The sequence below is a fragment of the Cryptotermes secundus genome, unplaced genomic scaffold, assembly GCF_002891405.2.
Source record: "Cryptotermes secundus unplaced genomic scaffold, Csec_1.0 scaffold592, whole genome shotgun sequence".
Taxonomy (NCBI): Eukaryota; Metazoa; Arthropoda; class Insecta; order Blattodea; family Kalotermitidae; genus Cryptotermes; species Cryptotermes secundus.
This window is the reverse complement of record NW_019734362.1, coordinates 196924-223127: the sequence shown is the minus strand read 5'-3', so window position 1 is coordinate 223127 and position 26204 is coordinate 196924. Positions and strand designations below refer to the sequence as shown.

At 40.4% G+C, this 26204-nt stretch overlaps 1 protein-coding gene across 1 annotated transcript in view; it reads left to right on the top strand.

Annotated features, from left to right (window-relative positions):
* Positions 1-26204, top strand: part of LOC111868883 (cadherin-23) — a 95242-nt gene that overhangs the window by 25680 nt on the left and 43358 nt on the right. The window contains exons 8-18 of the mRNA XM_023859948.2: positions 2207-2411; positions 5149-5318; positions 6709-6878; positions 11410-11575; positions 12200-12347; positions 17442-17580; positions 19876-20058; positions 21887-22005; positions 23801-24001; positions 24870-24992; positions 25697-25820. Of these exons, the coding sequence (XP_023715716.1) occupies positions 2207-2411; positions 5149-5318; positions 6709-6878; positions 11410-11575; positions 12200-12347; positions 17442-17580; positions 19876-20058; positions 21887-22005; positions 23801-24001; positions 24870-24992; positions 25697-25820 (1748 nt within the window). The remainder of the gene's footprint in view (positions 1-2206; positions 2412-5148; positions 5319-6708; positions 6879-11409; positions 11576-12199; positions 12348-17441; positions 17581-19875; positions 20059-21886; positions 22006-23800; positions 24002-24869; positions 24993-25696; positions 25821-26204) is intronic.

Genomic DNA, 26204 nt, shown 5'->3' with positions numbered 1-26204 from the left:
ATAACAGCCCACAGTCAATGGCTGCTCCATTCCTTACTGGACTACGAGTGTCTTCTCTTTTGCGTGACTGACTTGATTGTGATTTACGAATCGGTCACTCCTTCGGCTTCCATTGTTCTCTGGTTAACACTCCACAGATGAACACTGAACTCTCTTACGACTGAACTACGACTGACTCGTTCTTCTCTGCACAGCTCCTTATATAGGCTATCGGTAACCAAGGAAAATGTCTGTTGTCATGGAAACTTCCTTCCCGAACCGTTGGCTAGCAAAAAACTTCCATGTCTGTTCGTTTCAGCGTGAACGTGTTTTTGGCGATCCGTTGGCTAGCAATTGACTTCCGCTCTGGCTCCACTATTCCGGCTTTCAGGCATTATATCACAAATATCATATATCGTATCATGTCAAATAGAGTACAATACCGGATGTTGGCAACATGGACAGTCGGACAACAACTCCACACTGGCACCGCTAAATTGCATGAGATTTCAATGCATACTGTGACCGTGGAAGTTGCAAGTCGTATTTGAATATTAAACACATATAAATTGTTCAAAACGTGCTTTAAAGCCCTATTGTACTATACTAAAACACGTAAGGAACCTGTTTTCAGACACTATGAATGAAAACAAATTTCTTTTTTCCTTCCTGCAACGACTGTGTTCTGGAGGTCGCCATTTCTTGCTGAATATGAAAGTTCGAATGTCTCATAATACTTATTCCGTTTCGTTATCTGTAGAACCGTAGGAATGAAAGAAAAATTATTCTGAACTAAAATTTTACTCGTATGTTCCATTTCTTCCTACAAATGTTGTTCGGAACTTTCTGTCTGATAAATGTTTAGCAGGATGCTCTCAGAAGCTCACACAGGCCGTCCTGCCGTTGTTAAACATGTCCAATGTGAATCAAAATTGAAANCCGTCAACCTCCTGGACACCTGCTCACTGCACAGTGCCGAACTGCCCACATCAGCGGTCCGCGACCCACCAACGTCCCGATATTATCGTACTGTTCTTGCCCCTCGGGTTACCTAAAGAAAAATTGACTGTGCAGAATATCCCCGCATGTTCAGTTATAGTATTACTTATACAACTCTTTTATTGACCGTCACAAGACAACATACAGAAAAAATCAAGGTTAGCGCCCAGCTATGGTTTCGCTACATGTTTCAGCCACTAACTGCCATCATCAGGCAAACACATATTAACAGACATATACACGTACCATTGAACTGCTGTAATCATTTAAAATACTTTGCGTAAAAATACAATAAGTCAGATTATATAAAAACTAAAATTTATTGTATAAAACAAGATAAAACTTAGTTGATGTTACACAACATCGAATCAGTTGTTGATTTTTTGCTTTTCATACGTTTACATGGACCAATTGGAAGTTCGATATTTCTTTTATATATGAATGTATAGGAGGCCCGTGATGTTGCAAATTAATTAATATTAATTTGTTAATATGTGTTTGCCTGATGATGGCCGTTAGTGGCTGAAACATGTAGCGAAACCATAGCTGGGCGCTAACCTTGATTTTTTCTGTTTGGTGTGCTGTGACGGTCAATAAAAGAGTTGNAAAAAAAATACCATTGAACTGCTGTACATTAAATTGGATATAATGTTATTAATAATTTAAAATATTTTACGTAAAAATACAATAAGTCAAGTTATATAAGAACTAAAAGTTATTGTATAAAACAAGATCATGGGCCTCCTATACATTCTTATATAAAAGAAATATCGAACTTCCAATTGATCCATAGAAACGTATGAAAAGTAAAAAAAATCAACGACTGATTCGATGTTGTATATTATCTTGTATGTTATCTTGTTTTATACAATAACTTTCAGTTTTTATATAATCTGACTTATTGTATTTTTACGCAAAGTATTTTAAATTATTAATAATATTGTATCCAGTTTAATGTACAGCAGTTCAATGGTATACGTTTGTTAATATGTGTTTGCTGATGACTGAAGTTAGTGGCTGAAACATGTAGCGAAACCATAGCTGGGCGCTAACCTTGATTTTTTCTATTTGTTGTGTTGTGACGGTCAATAAAAGAGTTGTATATTATAACACAAGAGGATGCATGAAATGAAACAAAAACATATTAAAGTAGTAAAGCTCTTATGATGGTAAAAAGTAAATGAAGATATAATTTGATTTTTATCGCTTGAATTGCTCTGATTTTCAGTTATAGCCTGACAAGCGAAAGTTACCTGAGAATTGACCCTCAGAACGGAGGCGTAACAGTGAATACAGAATTCAACTATGAGAGGCAGCCCCAAGTGTTTGTAACAGTGAAAGCGGAGGACACAAATGCACCTCCACACACTGCTTACGCCCAGATTACTGTGAACATCCAGGACTTGAACGACGAGAGGCCTGAGCTCTATATGGTAACACTTCCTTGTCATCATTACTGCCAATCTTACGAACACAAACCTCTTCACGATGAGTATAGCCAGATTACGGAAACCGTCAACAGAAATGAACACGGCTTACGACTTTTATGCCAACAATTAATTAAACATATTTCTAAGAGATTAACGGCCGTGGGGATCCGTTGTTCTGACCACGCGACTTCCTCTATCCACTTAAGTTGGTACTAAATTCGCCGACAAGCGGCGGTCGCTCGGTAGGCATAGTTCGTTTGCGGACTACAGGCCAAGGAGTTCTAAAATGCACCAATTATTCAAGATCACTGCAATGTGCGCCGACTGACGGAGTTCTGTTTACTTCCAAGGCCGTGCTGTCTTGTCACCGAGGCATGACGTCTGCGGTTACGGCTGGAGGGGAAAATGGGGAAATGGGTTGGGATATGTTGAATAGGCAGTACTGGACATCCTGCAAGTAGCAGTCGTCTTGTCGGGCGTGGGCTGACATCCGCTCACGATATATAGACTAACATGTTATTAAATATATGAAATCTCTTGGACTTGGGACGGACTCTTTGGTGGTACCTAAGCCTCGGTACTCATTGGAGAGAAGAGAAATATCATACAAGCAGGTCTCGACTAGTTCGGATAATGAATTCCATGAAGTTGTCACGTTATTCGAATTCGTACTAAGCACGAGTAGAATGTGGTAATTGGTTCCAGCTCGATGGGAATATGCCATGAAAAACTTTAAACATATTTTTATGTTTGTTAATGAAATATTTCATTAAAGGACGAAAAGAATGTACTTATAGTTTAAATTTACTTCTACAGCTTCAAAGATACCTTCGGATTCCTTGAGATTAAACTCCTTCACCTGCACTTCACCTCATTCTTCAGCATTACTGTCGGTTTCTTCAAAAGCTCTGTGTTGTTCTAAGAGTAGGAAATCATCAGTCAATTCTTCCGAGTGTGAACTGAGACCTTCCGGATCATCGTCACTTTCTGGTTCATCAAACCCAAATTCTCTTCCGATATATATATATATATATAACAGTTTCTTTTTCGAAATCACTAGTATTGCACAACGACACAAAAAGCACTACCACACCCCACGTAGGTTGTTTTCAGTTAATTGCTGCCAATCATGGTGAGTTTGAAGCAATTTCATTTGTCCGTTTTATTAAGGGCGGCTCATAAAAACGATCAAAACAAAGAACGAAAACAGATATATTACGGCAGGCAGCAGCACATGCACACACGAAGATAAATGCGGACTGAAATAGCAGCATCTATAACCGTAACGGTTAACCTCAACTGCGCATGCGCTATCCTCGCATTAAGTGAATTTTGGTTCGCAACGCTACCTGGTGTCGTCGTACAATTCGTGCTTAATCGAATATCAACGGGTCAGGTAATCCGACAGCTGCCAAACCTGTAGAACACGATGAACAAAGTAATCTAACACGAACAAATAAATGAACTCCGTGGCCTGTAGTCCGCAAGAGAATTATACTGTGCGAGCGGCCGCCGCTTGTTGGCTAAGTTAGTGCCAATAACCGTCTGAATCATCTCTGAGAATGTGTCACCATCAGATAGTGGCTTCGAGCATCACGTTACGTTTAGGCCGCGCCATAGCTCAAGCGGCTAATCGCTGGCTTCCCACCACGGCGGCCCGGGTTCGATCCCGGGTCCTGTCAAGTGGGATTTGTGGTGGACAAAGTGGCGTTGGGGCGGGTTTCTTCCGAGTACTTCGGGTTTTCCTGCCCATCTTCATTCCACCAAATTCTCCATCATCATAATCACCCGGGGCATGCTATAATAGGCCAATCAGTGGCCGCCGTGCCGAATGAACCCAGTTGGACTCCACCTCCCACTAAGCAAATTAAATTAATTAATCACGTTACATTTAGGAAGTCATTAGATCTGAACTGGGCTGTTATATCATTTATTCTGGTAGAAGTTTACCACTGTTTCTGAGGAATGTAATGCCTCCACCTTCAGAGTCAGAGCAAGAAAATAACATGCCAGGCCTCGGAAATGTGGTAGGATATAAGCCGTGGAAAGAACCATAAGAGAATCAGTAGGTCTGAAATAATTTCGTTTCAGTAAACGGTGCAGGCCAAAATCGCCACTTCTCTTCTCGTAAAGTTGCATTCTCAAGGTACTGCTTATCCTCGAAAGTGTCCTCACAGAAGTGTGGTCATCACTTGCTTCGCCCCTAGCAAATGGAATAACGTACTGGATCTCACGGTAGTGACTAGGAAAGATACTTCCTGTCTGATGTCACTACGTGTAGTTTCGAAGGGACCTGTTGCCTCCATCTTCACCCTAAAATTTGGAGAAGTTCGGAGTCACGTCCTAGAAGATATTAATTTTTTTTAGCAACCGTAGTCAGAATTACAAGTATAATGCAGTCCCCTTCTGTCGGAAGATTATATTAAGTGAAGTCCATTTTTGTGTCCTAAAGAAGTAGCCTGCAGGTTCTTTCGAATTGTCAGTGAATATTTATCAGGCTTTATGACATAACATCCAAAAAAATGCAATATTCTTCGTCTGTGTTAATTAATAACTTCAATATAGTCGGGAGGTTTCTTTTTAAACGTCCTGCTCTTATGAAACAACACACGCGAATATGTGATTAGCTAATAAGGGGTTTGATACACATCAGGTAATATATTTGAGTAATAATTTCGTAAATTGAGAATATATAAATAATATATACTGAAGTCTAATAAATATCGTGTCTTCTCGCTAGCCATCAAGCCCAACGGACATCGATGAGAATACTCCCATCGGTGAAGAGCTGCTTGTGAACATCAATGCTAGGGATGCGGACGGCAATCCAGAGTTATCATTTGGAATTGACTGGGAGACGTCCAGAGCTGCAAAACAAGGAGTGCCGCAGGAAAAATATGTTTTCATAGAGTACGTGAAACACATTTATACAGCTTCATTTGGACACAAAAGGAGTGACTTATTCGGAAGTTACTTTCCACTCTTAAAAGTTGAAAATAACCATGAATTTTCTAGGGAATTCGTAACATGAATAAGTATTCTCAGAGCTTGCCACTGATACGATCAATAATCTCCAAAGCTTTGCATCAGTGTTGTGTTTATTTTTGTTGAAGTCTTTATTATTTAATTATGGTAAAGTTTGCTTGTCAAAAATGTCTAAAAATATATCATACATCCGGGTTAAAATGGTGGAAAAAGGGGACATGGTTTTAGCCTTCTAAGTGACGAAGGAGAGCGCCGAAGTTTTCCTCACTAGCGGTCACTGGCGTCCTAGATTTCTTTTCGGATGTGACAGTAATGACATAAGTTATCTTATCAGCAATTCGGCCGGTCCTTCTGATCATCACAGTGAATCCTGCAACACTGGTGTAGCAAAAAGCGAAGCACCAGAACTGACTGCTTCAGCAGCGCATGGGGTTCTGTTCAGAGGCCGCTGTTTTTGTTGCAGCAAACTTCTTTTTTTACCTTATGCCANGTAAAATTGTCCTTGTGCTTAACTAATTAAGCAATACGCCATGAAGGCGTACGGGAGAGTGGATGCATAGATGCACATTTTCTTGACCTCTGCATTAGCTGGAGGTGAGTTGTGAGTTTAACACCCCGACCGCCTCACCCGGTACCCATTAGATAGAAGGTTCGGTGGACCCCGGAGCCGTTCTGGACGACGTGGAGAAGAGAACATTCTTGACGTTACAGGGACTCGAACTCTGAACTCTCGGTCGTCCAGCCTTAGTCAGTCGCTATACCGACTAAATTATTCCGGCTCCTAGTAATTCAATTCAGTTCAATTCCATTCGTGTGTATTTATGTGTAAAATTAGCAGCACAGAGGCAAATTTCAAAGTTGACACTAATGCATAGAAATACACAAAAATAATTAAATAACAAGCACAAAATATGACAGTCTATATACTTGCAATATAATAATAATAATATCAATAGCACTAAATCTTATTTTATTTTGGAATTTTAAATTAAACATTGTTAATAAAATCTCATTATCAGGCACCACCAATATCTATGTGGTACGTTGGGCAAAATTGTATGTCAGTTCGAACCAATTCATATTCTCAGAACGTATTCCAACTTTCTCTTCTTCTTAGATGCCGATTAAAAACGACTTTCCCCAAGAAACTACATATGGACTTTTTACAACACTCGTCCATCTTATATGGTCAAATAATTGCATTGCCAAGTGAACTGCCCAGTGTCACATTCTCTCTTCCTCGATCTCTTTTTCTTCAAAGTGTCTTATGCGGGAATGTATTCTCATATGCTTTCCCACTTTGTATTTCTTTCAGATGTATCACAATCGACACCAATGAAGAGCTTGGTAACAGTAAAAGTGCAAAAGCAGTGCTGAGAGTGGCCAAGGAATTGGACTGGGAGGCCTTCGACACTTTGTACTTGACTATAACAGTAGAGGACAGAAACACAGGCAAAGAATACCAAGACTTACGGTCTTCAAGCGGTTAGTAACAGCTGGACCAAATGCTTTTATGTGAACTATTAAGAAGCTGCAGTTCTGAAAAGTACTGTCTTATGTTCCGCGGTGTGTTTTGGTAAAAATTAATAACGTCTCATTCAACGTCATGCTTCCATCTTCATGGTACACTATTCTACACCGAGGATAGGTACAGCAGGTTTCTCTGAAACGTTATTACTTTTATACTAGACTACACGGTGTCACATAGCAGAAGTAATTTTATAATAATTCTGCAGAATTCAGTAAAATAATAAATGCTATCCCCTTAACAGGCCTTTAAGGCCTGTAGGGCTGTGAGACGTCGAGGCTCCCACATCTTCCAGACAGTCGGATCACCGATGACGGTGAGGTTGTCAGCCTTACACGCCGGCATAACTTTTCAGCAGGAAGATTCCTTGTACTCATTTTATTAGAGGCTGAGTCGACCCAAGGGCTATAGAGCGGCTGGAAAGATTAGGCAATTTGAAAAAATCCAATGACAGCAACGGGAATCTAATCCACCACCTTCCTGCTTGTAGCATAGTGTCTTAACTAACCACGTTACCGCGTGCCCCTAGTGCACTAAAATTGTGTAGAAGAAAGTCAGTTATAATTGTATTCACCACCGAGAGGTCCTCAAACCTTTTAAGATATTTCAGAATTGGGGTTCTCAAGGCGGTATGTTCGAATGCGACGCCGTGTAGTTTGGTTAGAAGTTCACTAGCGATTCAGAGGAACGCGGTACCTCTGTATTCAGGTTCAAAGAGTACGCCGGGCAAGCAGGAAGCAATCAGAATATTTTGCCCCAGTGATGCAGAATAGAAGCCACTATCCGCTAGGCCAGTCAAGAATTCGCAGCCCTCTAAGGAACTCGAGTGTTCATATCGCTTTCATAACAGTTTACCACCTAGTCTATACGTATCCTGAGCCAGTTTAATCCAGTGCACACCTTTGAGATCTGTTTCAATATTATTGTCCCGCGTACCCGAAATTCTTACAAATGGTTGCTTTTCTTCGAGTGTTCCAACAAAATGCTTGTGTATATTTATGGTCTCTACCATGCACGCTAATTACCCTGCTCGTCTTATCCTTCATGATTTGATAGAAGTCTCAATGACGCTATAGTTCCTGTCTTCCTCTTAAAATATTAACTAACAAGTACTCAACCTATGTCATGCATTTGCAAACTCAAAGTGGTCTGTACTTTTAGTCATTCATTCTTCTTCTTCTATGGCGCAACAGCCCGGAGTCGGGCCTTGGCCTCCCTTATCAAGCCCCTCCATTTCTCTCCACCCTGCGCTGCTCTCTTCCAGTTCCTTACACCCATTCACTTCTTCGCATCTTCTTCCGCCGCATCAATCCATCTAGTTCTTGGTTTCCCAGTACGTCTCCTACCACCTATTGTACTATATATTATTTTCTTTGGGATACGCTCCTTATCCATTCTCTGTACATGCCCAGCCCATTGCAGTCTTTTTAGCTTTATCGTCACTGAGATCTCTGGCTCCCTATGTAATTGTATAACTCTTTATTATATCTTATTCTCCATATCCCATTCTCTTTTATTGGTCCATAAATTCGTCTTAGGATTTTCCTCTCCAATGAATTGATGACTGATTCCTCTTTCTTGTTTAGCGTCCAACCCTCACATCCATAATAAAGCACCGATCTTATCATTGTTTTATATATTTTTGTTTTAATCGCTCGGTGTATATCCTTTGATCTAAAAGCTGACAGTAGCGAGAAATATGCATTATTCGCTAGTTTTATTCTTCTTGTTTGTTGTGCCACAACGATTGCTACACCAATATTGCCTTTGTAAATCTTATCGCTGCCACCAATTGTTCTGCCGTAAGGGGGGGGGGTATTTAGTAATTACCAAAGAAATAATAGTTCACAGTAGTCTACTCTCTGTCGGCTCATGTCCCTCAGGAGCCTCTCCTCTTCCTCCGGCTTATTCTTCCTGTACGGACTGTTGTTGCTCCCTGGTTCCGAGCTCACAGTTCCCATGAGACGTAAGGTAACGCAGGAGCGGTAAGGGGAAGGAGCCTAATGGGTTGTGCCAATGAAGTTCTCTACATTTTCATCCTACTCTATTCGTCTAGTACCTACATACATACATATATATACAGTAAATAATGCCGACTACTGTCGGGTCGCACAAGGTTCACATATATTCGTTATTCCTCCTATACTGACACATGGTATTCAAGCCTGCTCTGTTGCTCATTCTAGTCACTGGGTTGCACTTTATTAATATCACCTTATACTTCATGGCTAATATGAGTAGTTCGACTTATTTGACAAAGCGATGCAGATGATCATCGCCAACCACCACTTTGTCGGTGCCATGATGGACATAGCCTCCGGCTACACTCCTTGAACTGATTGTTTGATTAGCCTCGAATATTTTCCCTTTCGATACTTTTGTACTCTGGATTTGGTGGCTCATCAACTTCCGGGAGGGTGAGCTCCCGCTCCTTCCTGACGCTATTTCTAAGGGTGGCTAGTGCTCATTGGATAATTACTTCTCACGGCGGCGAATCCCGTTCTGCCAGCCTCTGTCTACTCAGCATTTCTAATACCTCCCAGTGTTTTTACCTTTATGCCTGCTCGCTTCCGCGTTGTCAGCGCGACAGTGCTGAGCATGACATTCTTTTACCATGCCCTTCCGCGTTTCACAAACACGGACCTTGTGTCAGCATGGAATCTTTTTAACAATCCAAAAACATACTGTCCATGCCCCCATATTACATTTGCAAATTTGGGGCATAACATTGTTTTTTTATGATTTTCCTCTATATCTTTGTGGAATTTCGATCCTAAACATATGAAGTCTTCAACTATTTCTATCCCGTCCCCTTCCAACTCATTCATTCTACCTATAACTAATTAGGCAATACTCCATGAAGATGTAAGGGGGAGTGGATGTGTAGACCTANCTATTTCTAAGGGTGGCTAGTGCTCATTGGATAATTACTTCTCACGGCGGCGAATCCCGTTCTGCCAGCCTCTGTCTACTCAGCATTTCTAATACCTCCCAGTGTTTTTACCTTTATGCCTGCTCGCTTCCGCGTTGTCAGCGCGACAGTGCTGAGCATGACATTCTTTTACCATGCCCTTCCGCGTTTCACAAACACGGACCTTGTGTCAGCATGGAATCTTTTTAACAATCCAAAAACATACTGTCCATGCCCCCATATTACATTTGCAAATTTGGGGCATAACATTGTTTTTTTATGATTTTCCTCTATATCTTTGTGGAATTTCGATCCTAAACATATGAAGTCTTCAACTATTTCTATCCCGTCCCCTTCCAACTCATTCATTCTACCTATAACTAATTAGGCAATACTCCATGAAGATGTAAGGGGGAGTGGATGTGTAGACCTACATTTTCTTGACCTGGGTACTAGTTAGAGTCTATCCCGTAGTCGGTCGCTATACTGACTGCGTTATCCCAGCTCTATTCATTATCTATACTTCTTTTTAATTCGCTTAGTGGAGGGTGGAGTCTAACTGGGTCCACTCGGCACGGCGGCCACTAATTGGCCTATTGTAGCCTGCCCCGGGTGATTATGATGATGGAGAATTTGGTGGAATGAAGATTGGCAGAGGAAACCGAAGTACTCGGAGAAAACCCACCCCAGCGCCACTTTGTCCACCACAAATCCTACTTGACAAGACCCGGGATCGAACCCGGGCTGCCGCAGTAGGAAGCCAGCGAATAACCGCTTGAGCTATGGCGCGTCCTATCTATACCTTAATATAAGTTATATAATAATGCATAACGTAGATGAAATTGTTTATTGCCACGTTCGCACTAGTTTTACGGAGTGGAAGCCAAGCTACTGTACAGTCTGTAGGGGCAGGTTTGCGTAGCACTCACTCAAGGTTTCTAGTCCTACTGAACAACCAATGATAGTATACTGCAGCATCCTGTTGGACTCTGTGTTCCCACTCTTTGTCGTCTTTGTGCAACTTCGTCGATATATTAATGTTCACATTTCTCCGTCTTTTTATGGCACACCACTACATGTTTAGACCTAACTGGCCATCATCAGGTGTACAAGGTGTTGAGCTGAAGGAACCCGCTGCTCTGCTATTACACTGATCTGCGCTTCTTTTTGTAAATGCTCCAGAATATTCTGGGTTACACTGGGCTATCATGCCGATATTATTCACGTGCTTGGTGTATGTTTTGTTGGTTTATCTTTTGTTCTCTGTGTGGCTATTCTGAATGTTTCAGTAGAAATGGAAGCTTGACGCTGGCTACCGGCCATCGAGGTATCACGATAACTTACTGTAACCCAAAATATTCTGAAGCATTTACAAAAATGAAAAGCAGAACAACGTACCGGCATAGCAGCAGGATTCTTCATTCCAACAGCTCTTACCCCAGATGATGGCCAGTTAGACCAAAACATGTAATGGTGTATCATAAAGAGAGGAAAACTTATAACTGTCAGCGATATTGCGCACCGTCTGATTGCATCTTGATAAAACTTTACTTATGGCACTTTTGTAATTATTTCAGCAACGCTGACCATAACAATCAACGACTTAAACGACAATCCACCAGAGTTCTCACGTATTGATAAACTGAGTTTCAAAGAAAATTCGGAAGAAGACGAACTTGTTGGAATCATTATCGCCACAGATCCGGACGGAAAAGGAAACAATGAAGTCAGATACTATTTACAGTATGTACACTTGCCGATCAGTCAGTTTGTTACGTCATCTCTTGCTCTACTAACTTCTCTTACTTTACACTAGGGGACGAACAGTTAATATCAGGTATAAAGAACATATCATGACATCAGAGGCAACAACAGCAACTTCGGATATTCAAACTATATACTGAACCCTGGACAGACATATGGAGCTATATGTGTTACTATGGATATTATTACAACGGGAAGGAATGGGTCACATTTATAAAACCAGCAAAGACAACCTACATATGTATATCGATACACATAACCCAATATTCGAGACACTACGCGAGCTTTACACCAGATAGCAGCACACGCAATCCTAATAACGTTATAAATGTGGGATTAGACATACATTAATTCAATTTTTATATTTCAAACTACGAATTTTGTTATAAATAAAATAACTTAAAATATGTTAGGCATTATTTTTACATTTTATATGATTATTATTCGTTGACTTTAACCGAAGTTGACTCAAAATGTTACGTGGAAATATAAATCTTTTGCTGTTGCCCTTCTATTATTTTAATGGGTTTGCACTCAAGAAAATGAAATATAATTTAGTTAACTTGGCATTGCTAGAATTCATTACGAAATGCAATGTTACAGAGACGACCTTTATGAAGAGGAATATGTTACCATCAATCCCACTTCGGGTGAACTTCGAACAGGAAAAGACAAAATCGACTTCGAACAAATCCAGGAAATAAGCTACAGTGTGATTGCAAGTGACGGTGAGAACTCAGCACTGATGCATGTAAGTTGGATGTGGCACAGAATTAACTTTCCCAGGAATATGAGATCACTCCCCATGACAATAAATTGTAACTAAGTCTGTCTACTTTACGAACGACCGTACGCCGTAAATTGAGTACCCAACCACACGGAAGGCGGAGTCGGCATAGCGACGGGTTACTGGGTGGGCGGCCGCGTTTCGAATTTCTACAGGGGCAAGTTTCTTCTTTCCTCCACAGTGTCCAGACCGACTTTGGGGCCCACCGAACCTCGTATACAATGGGTAAAGAATGTTGGAATTTTACTTCCACTCTCCAATATATCTTCATGGCATTAAGCAAAGGGACAGGGCCGCGCCATAGCTCAAGCGGTTTGTCCCTGGCTTCCCACCGCGGCGGCCTGGGTTCAATCCCTCGTCTGGTCAAGTGTGATTTGTGGTGGACAAAGTGGCGCTGGGGCAGGTTTTCTCCGAGTACTTCGGTTTCCCTTACCAATTTTCATTCCACAAATTGCTCTACAATCACCCTCACCTATCATCTGGGGCTGGTACAATAGGCCAGAAGTGGCCGCAGTACAAGGGACTTAGTCCAACCCCACTAGCAATAAAAAAAGGCACAGGGACAAGTCTGTTTTTTATTAGTTTATGGAAAAGAAAACTCATGTACGTATGTCTGAACATCCTTCCGGCGTGTGAATACCGAAAATATATTCAATATTTTCTACTGTGATGTAACTGTGTGCCACACGAATTGCGATGTCGCGCCCTCTTTTCCATAGTAGATGAACTACAGTGTTATCTATATTTTATAATATTTATTAAATTCGATACTAAATGGGACGACAGCATGTTTTATGTAAAAACACCTTAAAGAATTAGCTCGACGAAACTCTGCACGATGATGATAATTATCATCATCGTCTATATTATATTATTATTATGTCTATTATAATAGACATTTTCTTAACCTTTCTTCCTTGTATAATAATGTGTTTCCTTTGTTTTGTTTTGTTTGTTTTTTTTTTTATTTATTTTTGCTAGAAGACACTGAAAGTTTGGAACAGCGCACAAGCAGTTTTATATTACCTATAGTCATATTGTGAAGGTAGCGGATCTACATGTCGATGCCACAGCCTTCATGAATAGCCTTCATGAATGTTTGCATGCAAGAAACTAAGACAGAGGAATGAAGTGTTACAAGGCAGTAATTATTTTGAAGTTAAGACGCCAATGCGATGAGACGAGACAAATTAGTTCTGAAATTTTGATGGGGAAACTTCTGAACTCGTGATGAGGCGCAGAGTAATAAATAGTTAATTCCCCAGTTCTTGGAGAAATGGACCTGTAGAGATGATTCAGGGCTTTCGTTTCGCATCCTTGCATTCTTCAAGGTAAGAGAAGGATAGGGAGCCATATTGTTGGTTGCTGTCAGTTAGCACTTTCTTTGTGAGCTGTGGAGTTGTTTCAACTATTTGTACCCACCGTCACTGGTTTTGTAACGTTTATAATGATATTAATATGCTGGAGGTAATTATGATTTTTAAAATAAATATACTTTATTTTATTTAAGATTTCCACAGCAGTGATTGTGAGGCCTACCATCTTCCGAAATATGATGCCGTATAGTCCAGTAGAAATTCGACGACGTTTCAGAGGAACATGCTGCCTCCATCTTCACGGAAGAAAATGGAAGGCCTTTGCTCTTTGTATCTTATTCGTTGCTTAGCATATATTTGGCCCTGAAAATAACGGCAGTAAGTCACTCCGAACCTTCAACGAACCTATACCAGATTACACGGACTCACATGTAGTCCTTGTATGATAATTTACAAGGGCTGTTATACTTTCATAGTCTCGTGTTTAGATTTATGATTTTTCTGAAACTGTGTTACTTCTGGTTTCGATATTACGTACATAGATGAGTTCCGACATTGAAATATTTTGCAACGAGTTTGTACGTTACAAAATAAAAATGCTGTAACGAGCAAAAACAAATAAAATTGAACACTTTCTGGAGCTACTAAACGGAAACAGCATTTCTCGAAAGTATATATCTAGATCCACTCCCCTACACGTCTCCATGACGTAGTGATAAATTACGTAAGCACAGGAAGAACTTTATGCATCTAGTGCTTTGAACCAAATCTTTATGGGGTACAAGAGTACACCACGCGATGCAATGCAGATTGGCGTTACTAGTTAAGGAATACAAGCCGTTAATTTGACAGTTGAAAGAAGTAGACAAATTTCTGTTTAGCATATAGTTTTGTTCTGGCAAGGATTATAAACCGTTATTTTGACATTTGAAAGAAGTGAACAAAATTCTGTTTAGCATATAGTACAGTTCTCGTATGCACACGTGTACACCACACATCTTCCGCTGCCTAGACATGACGGCGAATACATTTTTTCCTATGGTTTAATATCTGGCATTTCTTTTGGAAGACGATGCTCACAAACTTACAATGTTCAAAAAGGAATGATAGTGTGGGGGGTGGGGGTGTAAGATGGCTCTGGGGAGCGTGTAAAATATGACTGTGGGCCAGCTACTTATTTCCTGTAGTCTTGACATGTATAGCTACGGGTTGAGCCTCCGCTGTGGGAAGAGAGCGCCTGTTGCGTCACAGTTTATGAGTGCGAAGAGTGAAGGAGATAAGAATAATTGGGAAAAGAGAGAAGTGTCACTCTTGACGCATGGCTGGGCAGCGTGCAGCGTGACAAGTACTGCTTCTAACTTGTCCGCAAGTCCACTGTCCAGTTATTTATTTAATTCAATGGGAATACTTCATTAGGCAATAAGAACACATAGAAAGAAAGACATAATTATTTAAGTGAAACGTACAGCTCATTTAAACCAGTCCATAACAACATAAAAATTTACTACCGTTCATATTTGAGAAAAGAAACACAATAAAAAGACCATGTTCTAAAACAGTGCGATGTCAAAGACACAGAAATAAGGCCGTAGTACACAGATTTTCCATTTGCCCTAATTTCTGGTTCTTCCGTCGTGGCGCGCCATGAACGACCACAAGAGAGCCTTCCTCTGAAGAAAGACAGGCGGCACAAGTTCGGCCCCGTCAAGAGATGTGATAAGAGAAAGGACATGAACCTATTTGGTTTATAAATTCTAACTTAAATAACAAAAGTCTTTTAAAAAAATTAATATATCAAGACAGCCGCTGTAGCTGTGAAAACTTAGGATTTTGTATCTATTTGTGCATTGTAAATATTGTATGTATATATATTTTAACATTCAGGACACCCATTGTCATAGTGGTTTCCAAACAGTATTGATGTCCCTCTGATGATGGTATCTTAAGGACCGAAACATGTAAGGGCGTTAAGAATTGAAGTAAGAAAACCTTCATCATTCACACTGGACGGAATTGTTGTATCTTTTATAATATTGTTAGTGTGACGGACCAGAATGAAACAAATCAAAACACTATGTAATATTTATAATTTCCCATTCTAAACTTATCGTACGTAACATCAAAGATTCGCACTATCGTCATGTTTGAGACTAGGTACTTAGAAGCAGTTGTTGGTACAGAATTTGCTGGAATGCTTAGGAGTATCTTTCCTACCACATTTCACATGTCTAACTCCAGCGGCTCATTGCTTATTGGTATCAAACTGAAAGATAAATCCAGATATTTATGCAGCCGCCAATTTCTTACCATATATTTTATACAAAAGGAAGCAAAAAGTTACTTAAATTTTAAAGATCTGTTACCATACATAGTTACAGAAGCCTATTTTATTTTTTTACTCTTGATCAACCTCACAACTTCGTGCAACGGTCGTGTTTGTGTTATCGCGTGCAGGAGATTCACAAATGAGATTTTGGGGTGGCCTCCAAATGATTAGTGTCATACGAAATTTTATCAGAATCCTTCCATCGGTCCTCGAGTTGAAATAAGTCGACATACGGACGGACAGACAGACATTCATTTGCTCCTTCATTCATACACGTATTCTCTCTGGAGTATAAGACATCGGTGAATTGCTTTGTTTCACTTCAGTTTCCTAATCTTTAGACAGTCTGTAGGACTCATTGTATGGGGGATCAGCCTGTCGCAAGGCCGCCACCTGCACAGGACAGCACGGACACAGAATAAACGTAGACAAACATCCATGCCTTCAGTCGGATTCGAACCCACGACTCTAGTTTTCGAGCGGGCGAAGACACCTCTTGCCTTAGGACGCGCGGACACCGTGTTTTCTGACAGACAGAGATCGGCAGACTTATATGGACTAATTTCTTATGAATCATACAAAGAACTCATAAGGTGAGGAAGGGAAATGAGGCCTAACCTTCATCAAGTCGATTCATCTTGTAGATTTCTATATATGATTGACAGCCACTAAAGTTAAACTTGGGTCCAAGCGGTCCAGAAGGCCGATTTGTGTCAGTTATGTACAAGTGCAAATGGATCTGAAGAATACGGCCAACTTTCTCAGATCTAGATACTCTTCGCCCCTCGCCAGGTTCCAGAAACCAACTTTAGAGACGTCTACAAATTAAAAACAAAAAAATCACAGGCAAAGGAGGCCAACCCAAAATTAATTTACGGTCTGCCGGTGAGCTGCGATAGACGTAATAATTCATTCTGTGGTCGTCAGGATTGTGATTCAACGTAGTATTGTAAGCGTATACCGTCGTTTTGGAGAGATATGTTACTTCCATCTTCAGGTCGAATTTGATGGGCAGGTTCAGGAACTGGGCATGTTATAAGGAAGCTGTCTATAACATCTAAGGTAAGGGTTGAGAAAAGGAGTACTAACCGAACCAATGGGAAAAATGTCAAGTAAATTATAATAACAAATTCGAATGTTGTGGAATACGTCGTAAAACTCAGGAACAAGCTAACACGAGTTTTCCTGTATGAAATATTGGAATATGGTTCCCTGTTCTTATTTTTTACATGATAGGTTCTTTTTTGAGGGGACATACGATAGCGTAGTTGGTTGAGGCACTGTGTTATAAGCCGGAAAGTTGCAGGTTCGATTACCGATGACGTCTCTGGATCTTTCAATTAAATTCGCCCTTCCAACCCCAGTAACCTCTATAAGCCTAAAGCAGAAGTTAAATGTATGATGCTGTCATTTCAGATCACGATTGAGGTAGAGGATGTTAACGACGAGAGCCCTAAATTCATCGGTGATTACAGCACGCCCATTCGTCTAAAAGAAAACACAGATGAACGGAGGGGCCTCTTATTCATGGAAGCCAGTGATGATGATGCAAGTCGTAAGAATTATTTTATCTCTATTAATATTTACTACTTATAATGAGAGAAGGTACTGTAGAGTCTAAAGGGTTCTGACGATGGTGTATAACTCGCAGACTTACTGAGTTTTTGGACTTTGTCCATCGTCCCGTATTCTAGAAAATAGAAAAGAAGCCTTTTCGGAAACTGGATCTGTTTCCGTCCTCATATGAAAGGGAAGACACATATTTAGTTAAGCCCCTTAGAAAGTGCTAATCTCAATCATTGAACCAGTGTCTTCCCTTCACATGAGGACGGAAATAGATCCAGTTTCCGAAACGTCTTCTTTTCTATTTTCTAGAATACGGCACGACAGAAAAAGTGCAGAGACCCAGTAATTCTGTGAGAAGGTACTGCGTTTATTTTGAAGAAATAATATAATCATTATTTTCAAATATCTTTCTATATTTTAAACTCGAATTCAAATATCTTAATCTATACCATTAGCATCCCACCCGAAACAAAAGAGAATTTTTGCTCACAATCGGACAACCAATGAAGTTCCTCTTTGAGCCAATAAGTATTCATATATTACAGTTCTGATAAAACTTCCCTTGTAACAGGACGTGAAAGTCCATAGGGTTGTGAGACGTCGAGGCTCCCATATTTTCTCTAGATNGAATGCAAGGAGGGTGGCAACTGACAGACAAGTGCAAGGGATTTCTACCTTCAAAACTAGCTTGCAACCGCCAGCCATTGTCTAATGGGCTGCTAGCAACTATCACTTTTATGACCATTGACACAAGATACACCTTCCTACTAGTCCGGTAGTCTCTTGTACATTGTCATTCAGTTCATTTTCACAGAGCGACAGGTGCTGATGTTACATTGTGATGAACGTATAAAGGTTATAATTAAACATTAAATTATCAACTACGAGTTTTCTTGTATATGTAGAGTAACTTTTAAAGGGCAATGTCGCTTTCAAAAAATTCAAGTAGCAAAAAAAGAACTACTGAAAGTGAGTGCCGTGTTTTTCAAGAAAAATGGGAAATCGCTTATTTCTGTTGTGAAATAGAAGGTAAAATTACATGTTTGATTTGTGGGCAAAATATAAGTGTTCCACTTTAGGTAATTCTAATTTATATTTCTATTTTGAAGTGCTGCCCTGGACTATTATTTATGGGGCCGAGGTGGCCCTCTGTACAAGTTGAGTTTCACATGCTTGCTCTAGATATTCGGCTCACAGATGGCGGTGAGATTGTCAGCCTTAAGTTCCGGCCGCCCTTTAACCCCCATCCAAGAAGATACCCGGTACTCATTTCTGTTATAGTCTGAGTCGATCCCAGGGCCATAGTGCGGCTAGAAGAATTAGGTCAATTGGAAAGAAATCACCTCATCGGGACTCGAATTCGCGAACTACCGGCTTGTAGCATAGTGCTTCAAGCAATTACGCTACCGCCTGTCCCTTTTAATTTTGATACGTTAAATAATGATTGTGCCGTAGTTCCTGAAATGCAGTAACTCTATTCGTCATTTGTCCTTAGTGATTCTTAGTCGTTCGTAGAAGACATGAGTGATTCGTAAAGCAGAGAGAAATCAGTCACAGGAGAAGCAAGCCTAAAAGAGAAGACAGTCGTAGTCCAGTGAGGAATGGAACGGTTCTTAGGCAGCCATTTATTTAAGCTCTTATAATTCATTGTAATTAAGAGTGATTGTAATAGAAGGCGTCAATAAATCCAAACATCCAATCCAAAACCCGTCATTATTATTCAGGGAACCCCGGACACTTGACAGTATCAACTCTGCAAGTGCCCCACAGGTTACGTTCCGCATACATGAACTAGTCACGATCATAATGTGAACATACTAATTCTGAGTAGTTCTGTAGTTTTGCAGGTAAAGCTATCCCTATCACCGCACGCGGTAGCGTAGTTGGTTGGGGCACTCTGCTACAAGCTAGTACAAGTCTGCTACAAGTCTCGGTTTCGATTCCCGATGAGGTCACTTTACTTTTTAATTGACTTAATACTTTCAGCCGCACTATGGGTCTGGGGTCGACTCAGCCTCTAACAGAAATGATTACCAGGAATCTTCCGTGTGGTAAAGGGCGGCCGGCCGATAAGGCTGACAACTTCACCGCCATCTGTGAGCCGATTATCTAGAAACGGTGGGAGCCTCCGTATCTCACAAACTTTTGGGCTTCCACGGCCTGTTACAGGGATATATTTACGTTTCTTATCTTTTGTAGTGGGTGTATATGAAGTTTACGTGATTAGATATAGTGAACATTAAATTTGTAGAGGACATTAAATATATGTGTATATTTTCTCCAGCTAAATTCAACACACTTCGATTCGAGCTGGAAGAGCTGTACAGAGGCATTTTTGAAGTTGACCTCGTTACTGGCGAGGTATTCGTGCCGCAAGGAAACAAAGACCGACTGGATTACGAAAAGAAGAACCGCTATGAGATCCAGATAACGGTCAAGGATCGCTGCGACACTGGAAACTGTTACGGTAAGTTTAAGAATGAAAATTTTCCTGATGTCTGACACAAAGAGAAAGATGTTTTATGAATAACCTCAAGTATAATAGGTTTTTTTTAATTCGTTTAGTGGGGGGTGGAGTCCAACTGGGTCCACTCGGCACGGTGGCCACTGATTGGCCTATTGTAGCCTGCCCCGGGTGATCATTATGATGGAGAATTTGGTGATATGAAGATTGGCAGGGGAAACCGAAGTACTCGTAGGAAACCCGCCCCAGCACCACTTTACCCACCACAAATCACACTTCACCAGAGTATAATAAGAAATATCATTCTAGTTTCATGAATAGGGGATAAAAGGAAGAAATTTTCTGACTGAATTTTCCATTTTTATATCTTCTGCAACGGAGGAAAACAATGTAAATTTATTCTTTGTATAATTGTGTCATACTTAACGAATTTCCATGACTTGCTGCTCGTCAGTTGGTTACGAACATGAAATATTTACGCTTTAATGCAAATATTTTAAAGTAGTTTCTCATGTTTAACCGCCTCGATCTCTCCTCTCCCACCTTCCAATATCTCCGGGGTCAACAGAGCTGAAATGATGGCAAGTGTGCTCACAAAAGCAACCAATGACAAGTCAATGTTGGTCTACTTGGAAGGTCGTCATTATACACGTAGAAGAGCAGCGATGTGAGACTTAAAATTCTCTCGAAGTTCACTAACGAATTTAGTCTAAATATTCTCACTCGAAGCCACACTTGTGTTATTAGGGTAAAGCCTTTTGTTAATGAAATTTTAAGTCAAAAGCATCAGACTTATATTAGTAATTTTAATATCAATTGATTTCGATGGTGCTTCTTCTGTTAGCTTGTTAAGATTCACAAACATCTGGTAAGTGTTCTATTTTGTAACTCAACAGTCACAGACACAAATTTCATTCTAAATTTTGAATTCAAACTTAAAAGGTTTTAATAAATAATTGTTCATCTTAATTCTTACCAGCCATAAATATATTCTGAGACGTTAAGTAAAAACCTTAGTTGTCATTTTAAAGTTTATTTATTTTTTGATAAACATTACATAGTCACGTTATACGATTATGCTTAACTTTATTTGAATATTGTCATGTCAGCGAGTAAACTTCTGCGCTGTTCCATAAAAATGAAAATGAAGAAAATATTATTGGCACAAGAATAACGAGTAACACTTACACCATAGGCCTATGGCGAGCGGCCTCCGTAGTCTAGGGGTAACGTTCCCACCTCATGACTCAAAGTACGCGGGTTCAAACCCGGCGGAGGTCGTGGAATTTTTAAGGGCGGAAAATTTCAGGGAACAAGTCCTCCGGGAAGGACTTTAAGCCGTGGGTCCCGTGTCGTAGCTTTACGGCACGTAAAAGATCCTCGTGCCTCAAGGAGGTCTCTGAGCCAAATTATTAAGGACATTTCCCGCCAAATAATAGTCTCTAACGCCTCTGATAGATGGGGGAAGCATCTAGATACCGCTGAGCCAGTAGAGGCCGAACTCGCTGGCTGAGTCGGGACTGATGGTACGCACCAGTATCGGTAGGGTATAGAGACTGGTAGAATATCACAGGGGGACGTACAATAGACCACTGGTCGCGGTGCATGGGGAAACCCACCCCCCTCCAGTAATAATAATAATAATAATAATAGACCAATGGCTAGCACTCACAGAACGCAGAAGGGAACATGAAGTAGCATGATTTGGCAATTCTGACTCAGACCTAGCGATCTGTGAATATGTTGTGCTACAACATTACACTTAACGAATGCACACAAACGTGCATTATATTGCATAATCCAAATTTATTACGTTCTTCTCACTCGACAGGGGACAGTTTAAGTGCGATGACAAGAATTACAATCGAGTTGGAAGACGTGAACGACAATGCGCCTGTAATTCAAAACGGAGACAGCCAATTTGAAGCACTATCTGAAGACGTCGGCCAGGTAATACAGTATATACAGTCCACTTGGATACCAGAATTAACCCTGAAGATGATAATTGTAATATTTGTTCTCATCTCTTTCGTGTGTATTGTACGCTTCCTACTTTCATCCCGGTAAGGCATATAAGGGCAGCGAACAAGCTATGAGGCTCATCCTCGTGAAAATGGGACGCTTTAGATATTGCATAGAAATGCCCATTGCAAAGTTTAATCTCCTTTGATGATATTAACCGAGTACCGCCCTACAAGTGACAATAATATACGAAGTTTCTAGCTCTTTATCCTTTCGTACATCTCATTGAACACTTATCTGATAACATCTTGAATATCCGGCATAAGATCTTCTTCACTCATCACTCACGCCCACTTTGCACTGAGATGCTATTTCCAAAACTTGGTTTTCGTATGACTTCATCTAACTTTTCGGTAGCACAAATCAATTTTACCAACTGCAGAACGTGAAATATGGAAGAATTCAATATTTTGAGACAATTCCGTACAGAGGTATATTTACTGTCTTGCAACAATTTAGCACTCTGCTCATATTGGAGAGGTACTCGGTTCCAATGTAGGAGTGGACACTGGTTATCCTCACTGAGTTTTTATTGGTTTTCCTAAATCCCCGAAGGTGAACACAAGCACAGTACACTGAGTTGACCACGATCGATTCTCCCCAAATAATTTCCGGTTGTTCATTCGTCAATCATCCTGCCATTCGCCGCCATGCATTCTAGCTACTTATAGGACCATACAATAACCCATAGAGAATTATAAGGAATTAACGTTCTCATTAAACGACAGTCTTCTTATATATTCCTGTGAATGTTACCCACTTCATAAAATGGCCCTCTGTAAGCTTATGTGATATCCTTGTGAAAGCTGCCTGAGGTGAAAAACTTAAGGAGCGTCCACATTACTCGTGCTCGTGTGACTCGCTATGCTCGCGAGTAATGTGGACGATATGACAAGTCACGATACAAGCAAATTTTAAATTTTTAATATAAAAACTATGGCCAATAAATTAAAATACGACTACAGCCTATACACACGACGAGTAAATATACGGATCCTCACGCGCCGAAGACTGGCGAGCAACTGAAATAGTGTGGATGAAGATTTACGAGCACAAGTAAAAGCCAGATGAGTCTCCCGACGAGCACAAGCCTGGCGAGCACGAGCACGAGGAATGTGGACGCGCCCTTAGATATTCCTGAGGTCGAGTCGAACAGCTCCATTATGCAAACATTGCTTTCCTTAGATTGGTTATTTGATGACGCTCTCTTTATCGGGATTTTGTAGCTAGATGACAGGATTATTACTGAATATGAAGCAGTTCGCACAAGTTCCTTTCATGTTTGCTGTCTGTTAAACCCGCTCTATTGTGTAATTTCTAACACCGTATGCTGCTGACAGAATTCTAATATACACGCATTTAAATACAGATTTCCTTATTTTAGCGTAGTTGGTTGAGACACTATGCTATAAGCCGGAAGGTCGCCGGTTCCAGTCCCGATGGGGTTATTGCATTTTTTTCAATTGACCTAATCCTTCCGGCCGCTCTATGGCCCTGGGATAGACCCAGCCTCTAACAGAAATGAGTACCAGGAATTAATTAAATAATTTTCCTCGGGAGTAACTTGCGTCCGGCAGATGAGACTGACAACCTTGCCGCCACCTTTGAGCCGATTGTCCAGATAATGTGGGAGCCTCGACGTCTCACAACCCTACGGGCTATCACGGCCTGGTACAGGGATAGCTCTACTTTTACTTTCAATCGCGGCATTTCTTCATTGTAGGGCTTCCCTGTCGGCTACGTGAGGGCTGAAGATGCGGATGTGACTGACGACAAGAAACTGAGATACACGTTCATAGTCGCGGAACCAGAAGAGGGTCTCGAGCTCTTCGCTATTAAGGACGATGTAGACACGAACAGAGGGGTAATTACTGTCGCAAAGGATTTAACCGATAAGTGGGGAGAATATCGTCTGACAGTGATGGTAAGTGGCTTAAGTCAATTTGTGCATAATGTTGAACCTACGCCATTATGGACAGCGACATTCTAGAGGCATTCGTAATGATAAGTGTTAAGAATATCAAGGTTTAACATGTTCCTCAGTATACTTGATACTAGCAAACTTGTGGTCTCTCGGACTCTGATACCGATCAAATGGCTGACTAGATAAAGCTACTGACTGGTAGGTTCCTTTTCGAGTCTTGGGCGGGACACCAACTGCACCGACAACGTTGTTCCGTGTTATTCCTCAGTCCCTTCGGTTACATGCAAGAGCCATATCTCCAGTTCAGACTTCTTATTCTTCTTCTATTCCTATTCGACCCACTTAGAGCATAGGACATCCATGAAACGCTCATTTAAATTAGGTCTCTTAATCTTAGACAGGCGATAGGATTCCTTGGACGTGACATCAGCCCGTCTGAAGGCCGATACCTAACACAAACACAGAGTAAACGTGGACAGACATCCATACTTTAGGTGGGATGCGAAGCCATGATCCCAGGGTTCGAGCGAGAGAAGATATTTCATGCCTTAGACGCTATGTAGTCTGAGTTACTGTTGAGGTCGTTAAATTGCTTACAGACTGAATCAGTGCCACCGTGTTACAACCTAGTAATGGGCGCCAAATTTTCGGAGGTAGTATGGATGGAGTATGTTATTCCGAAATTTGGTACGGAGACCAGAAGACCACAATAGCAATTATCACTGCCTTGGGAACTTAGAATCGTGAACGGGGAATATGAATAATTTGGACGGATTCATGCAACCTCAGAATGTTAGAAATTTGATAGCCAAGTGGCGAAACATTCAGGCTTTGGTAAACTGAGTGATACGTGTGTAAATTTTTTCAGGTTCGAGACAGTGGCAATTTATACGATACTTCTGTTTTTACTATTATTGTAAATGACATCAACAATAATCAACCTGTGTTTGAATTTCCTAATGCCGCCACGGAGATTAGGCTCAATATTGAGGTAAGTTCGGTTATTTATATATCCCTAACGATAACAGGTATGGTACTGATTATGAAACTTTATGATTGGATGAAAATAAAAGGAATCTTAATTTCGTTTCATTACTCTTCATGTGTTAAAATGAAAATAGCTTATGTATGCAGTTGAAACTCGACAAATTAACCTGTTCTTTTAAGAGGAATTGAAAGTCTAAAACATAAGAGAAACTGAATGTCAAAAACTAAAATAAACGAACTAACCCGCTGTTTTAAGAGAAACTGAATGTCAAAAACAAAAATAGACAAACTAACCCACTGTTTTAAGAGAAACTGAACGTCATAAACTAAAATAGACAAACTAACCCGCTGTTTTAAGAGAAACTGAATGTCAAAAACAAAAATAGACAAACTAACCCACTGTTTTAAGAGAAACTGAACGTCATAAACTAAAATAGACAAACTAACCCGCTGTTTTAAGAGAAACTGAATGTCAAAAACTAAAATAGACGAACTAATCTTCACCTTAGGTTTTCAGAGTGTCTGTTGAGTGTCGGGTTAGTGGCTGATTGCTTTATTAAGTGCTTAGTTATTTATGTAGTCAGTTATTCAGTTATCTGCATATAAAGAAGTTTGTTACGTCAAGACCTCTGAATAGAAATATTTCATTTCGAAAGTAAGTGCTGCTAAATTAATGTACTGATATTCCATGAACTTCAAAAATTACAGGGCAATAAATTAGGCACGGTCTTGACTGATGTGAACAAAAGGAAGATGGTTTTCAGTGCCACAGATCCCAAAGACAAGGGATATAACGGAACGGATGGAATTTCTTACGCCGTCATAGGACAAGGCATGTTTCAATTTGAGATATTATTGACATGTGGTGCTACCTCGTGTTCCAGATGAATATTTATTACTGTAGTATAAGTGCCCTCTTGCTATTTTCTGCATTTCATAATTAATAATACAGATGAATAGGTGCAAGCTGCAAACCTTCTATATATTAATGCGTTCAGTTTTGTTTTATTAATAGCGGTATAACAATGTTTGTGAAAATAATATTTTCAATGGTGCATGCTGTATCGTAGTTGGTTGGGGCACTACACTACAAGCCGGAAAGTCGGGGTTTCCATTCCCGATGAGGTTATTGGATTTTTCAGTTGACCTATTCCTTCCAGTAGCACTTTGACCGGGAGTCGACTCGGTCTTTAACAGAACTATGTACCAGGAATCT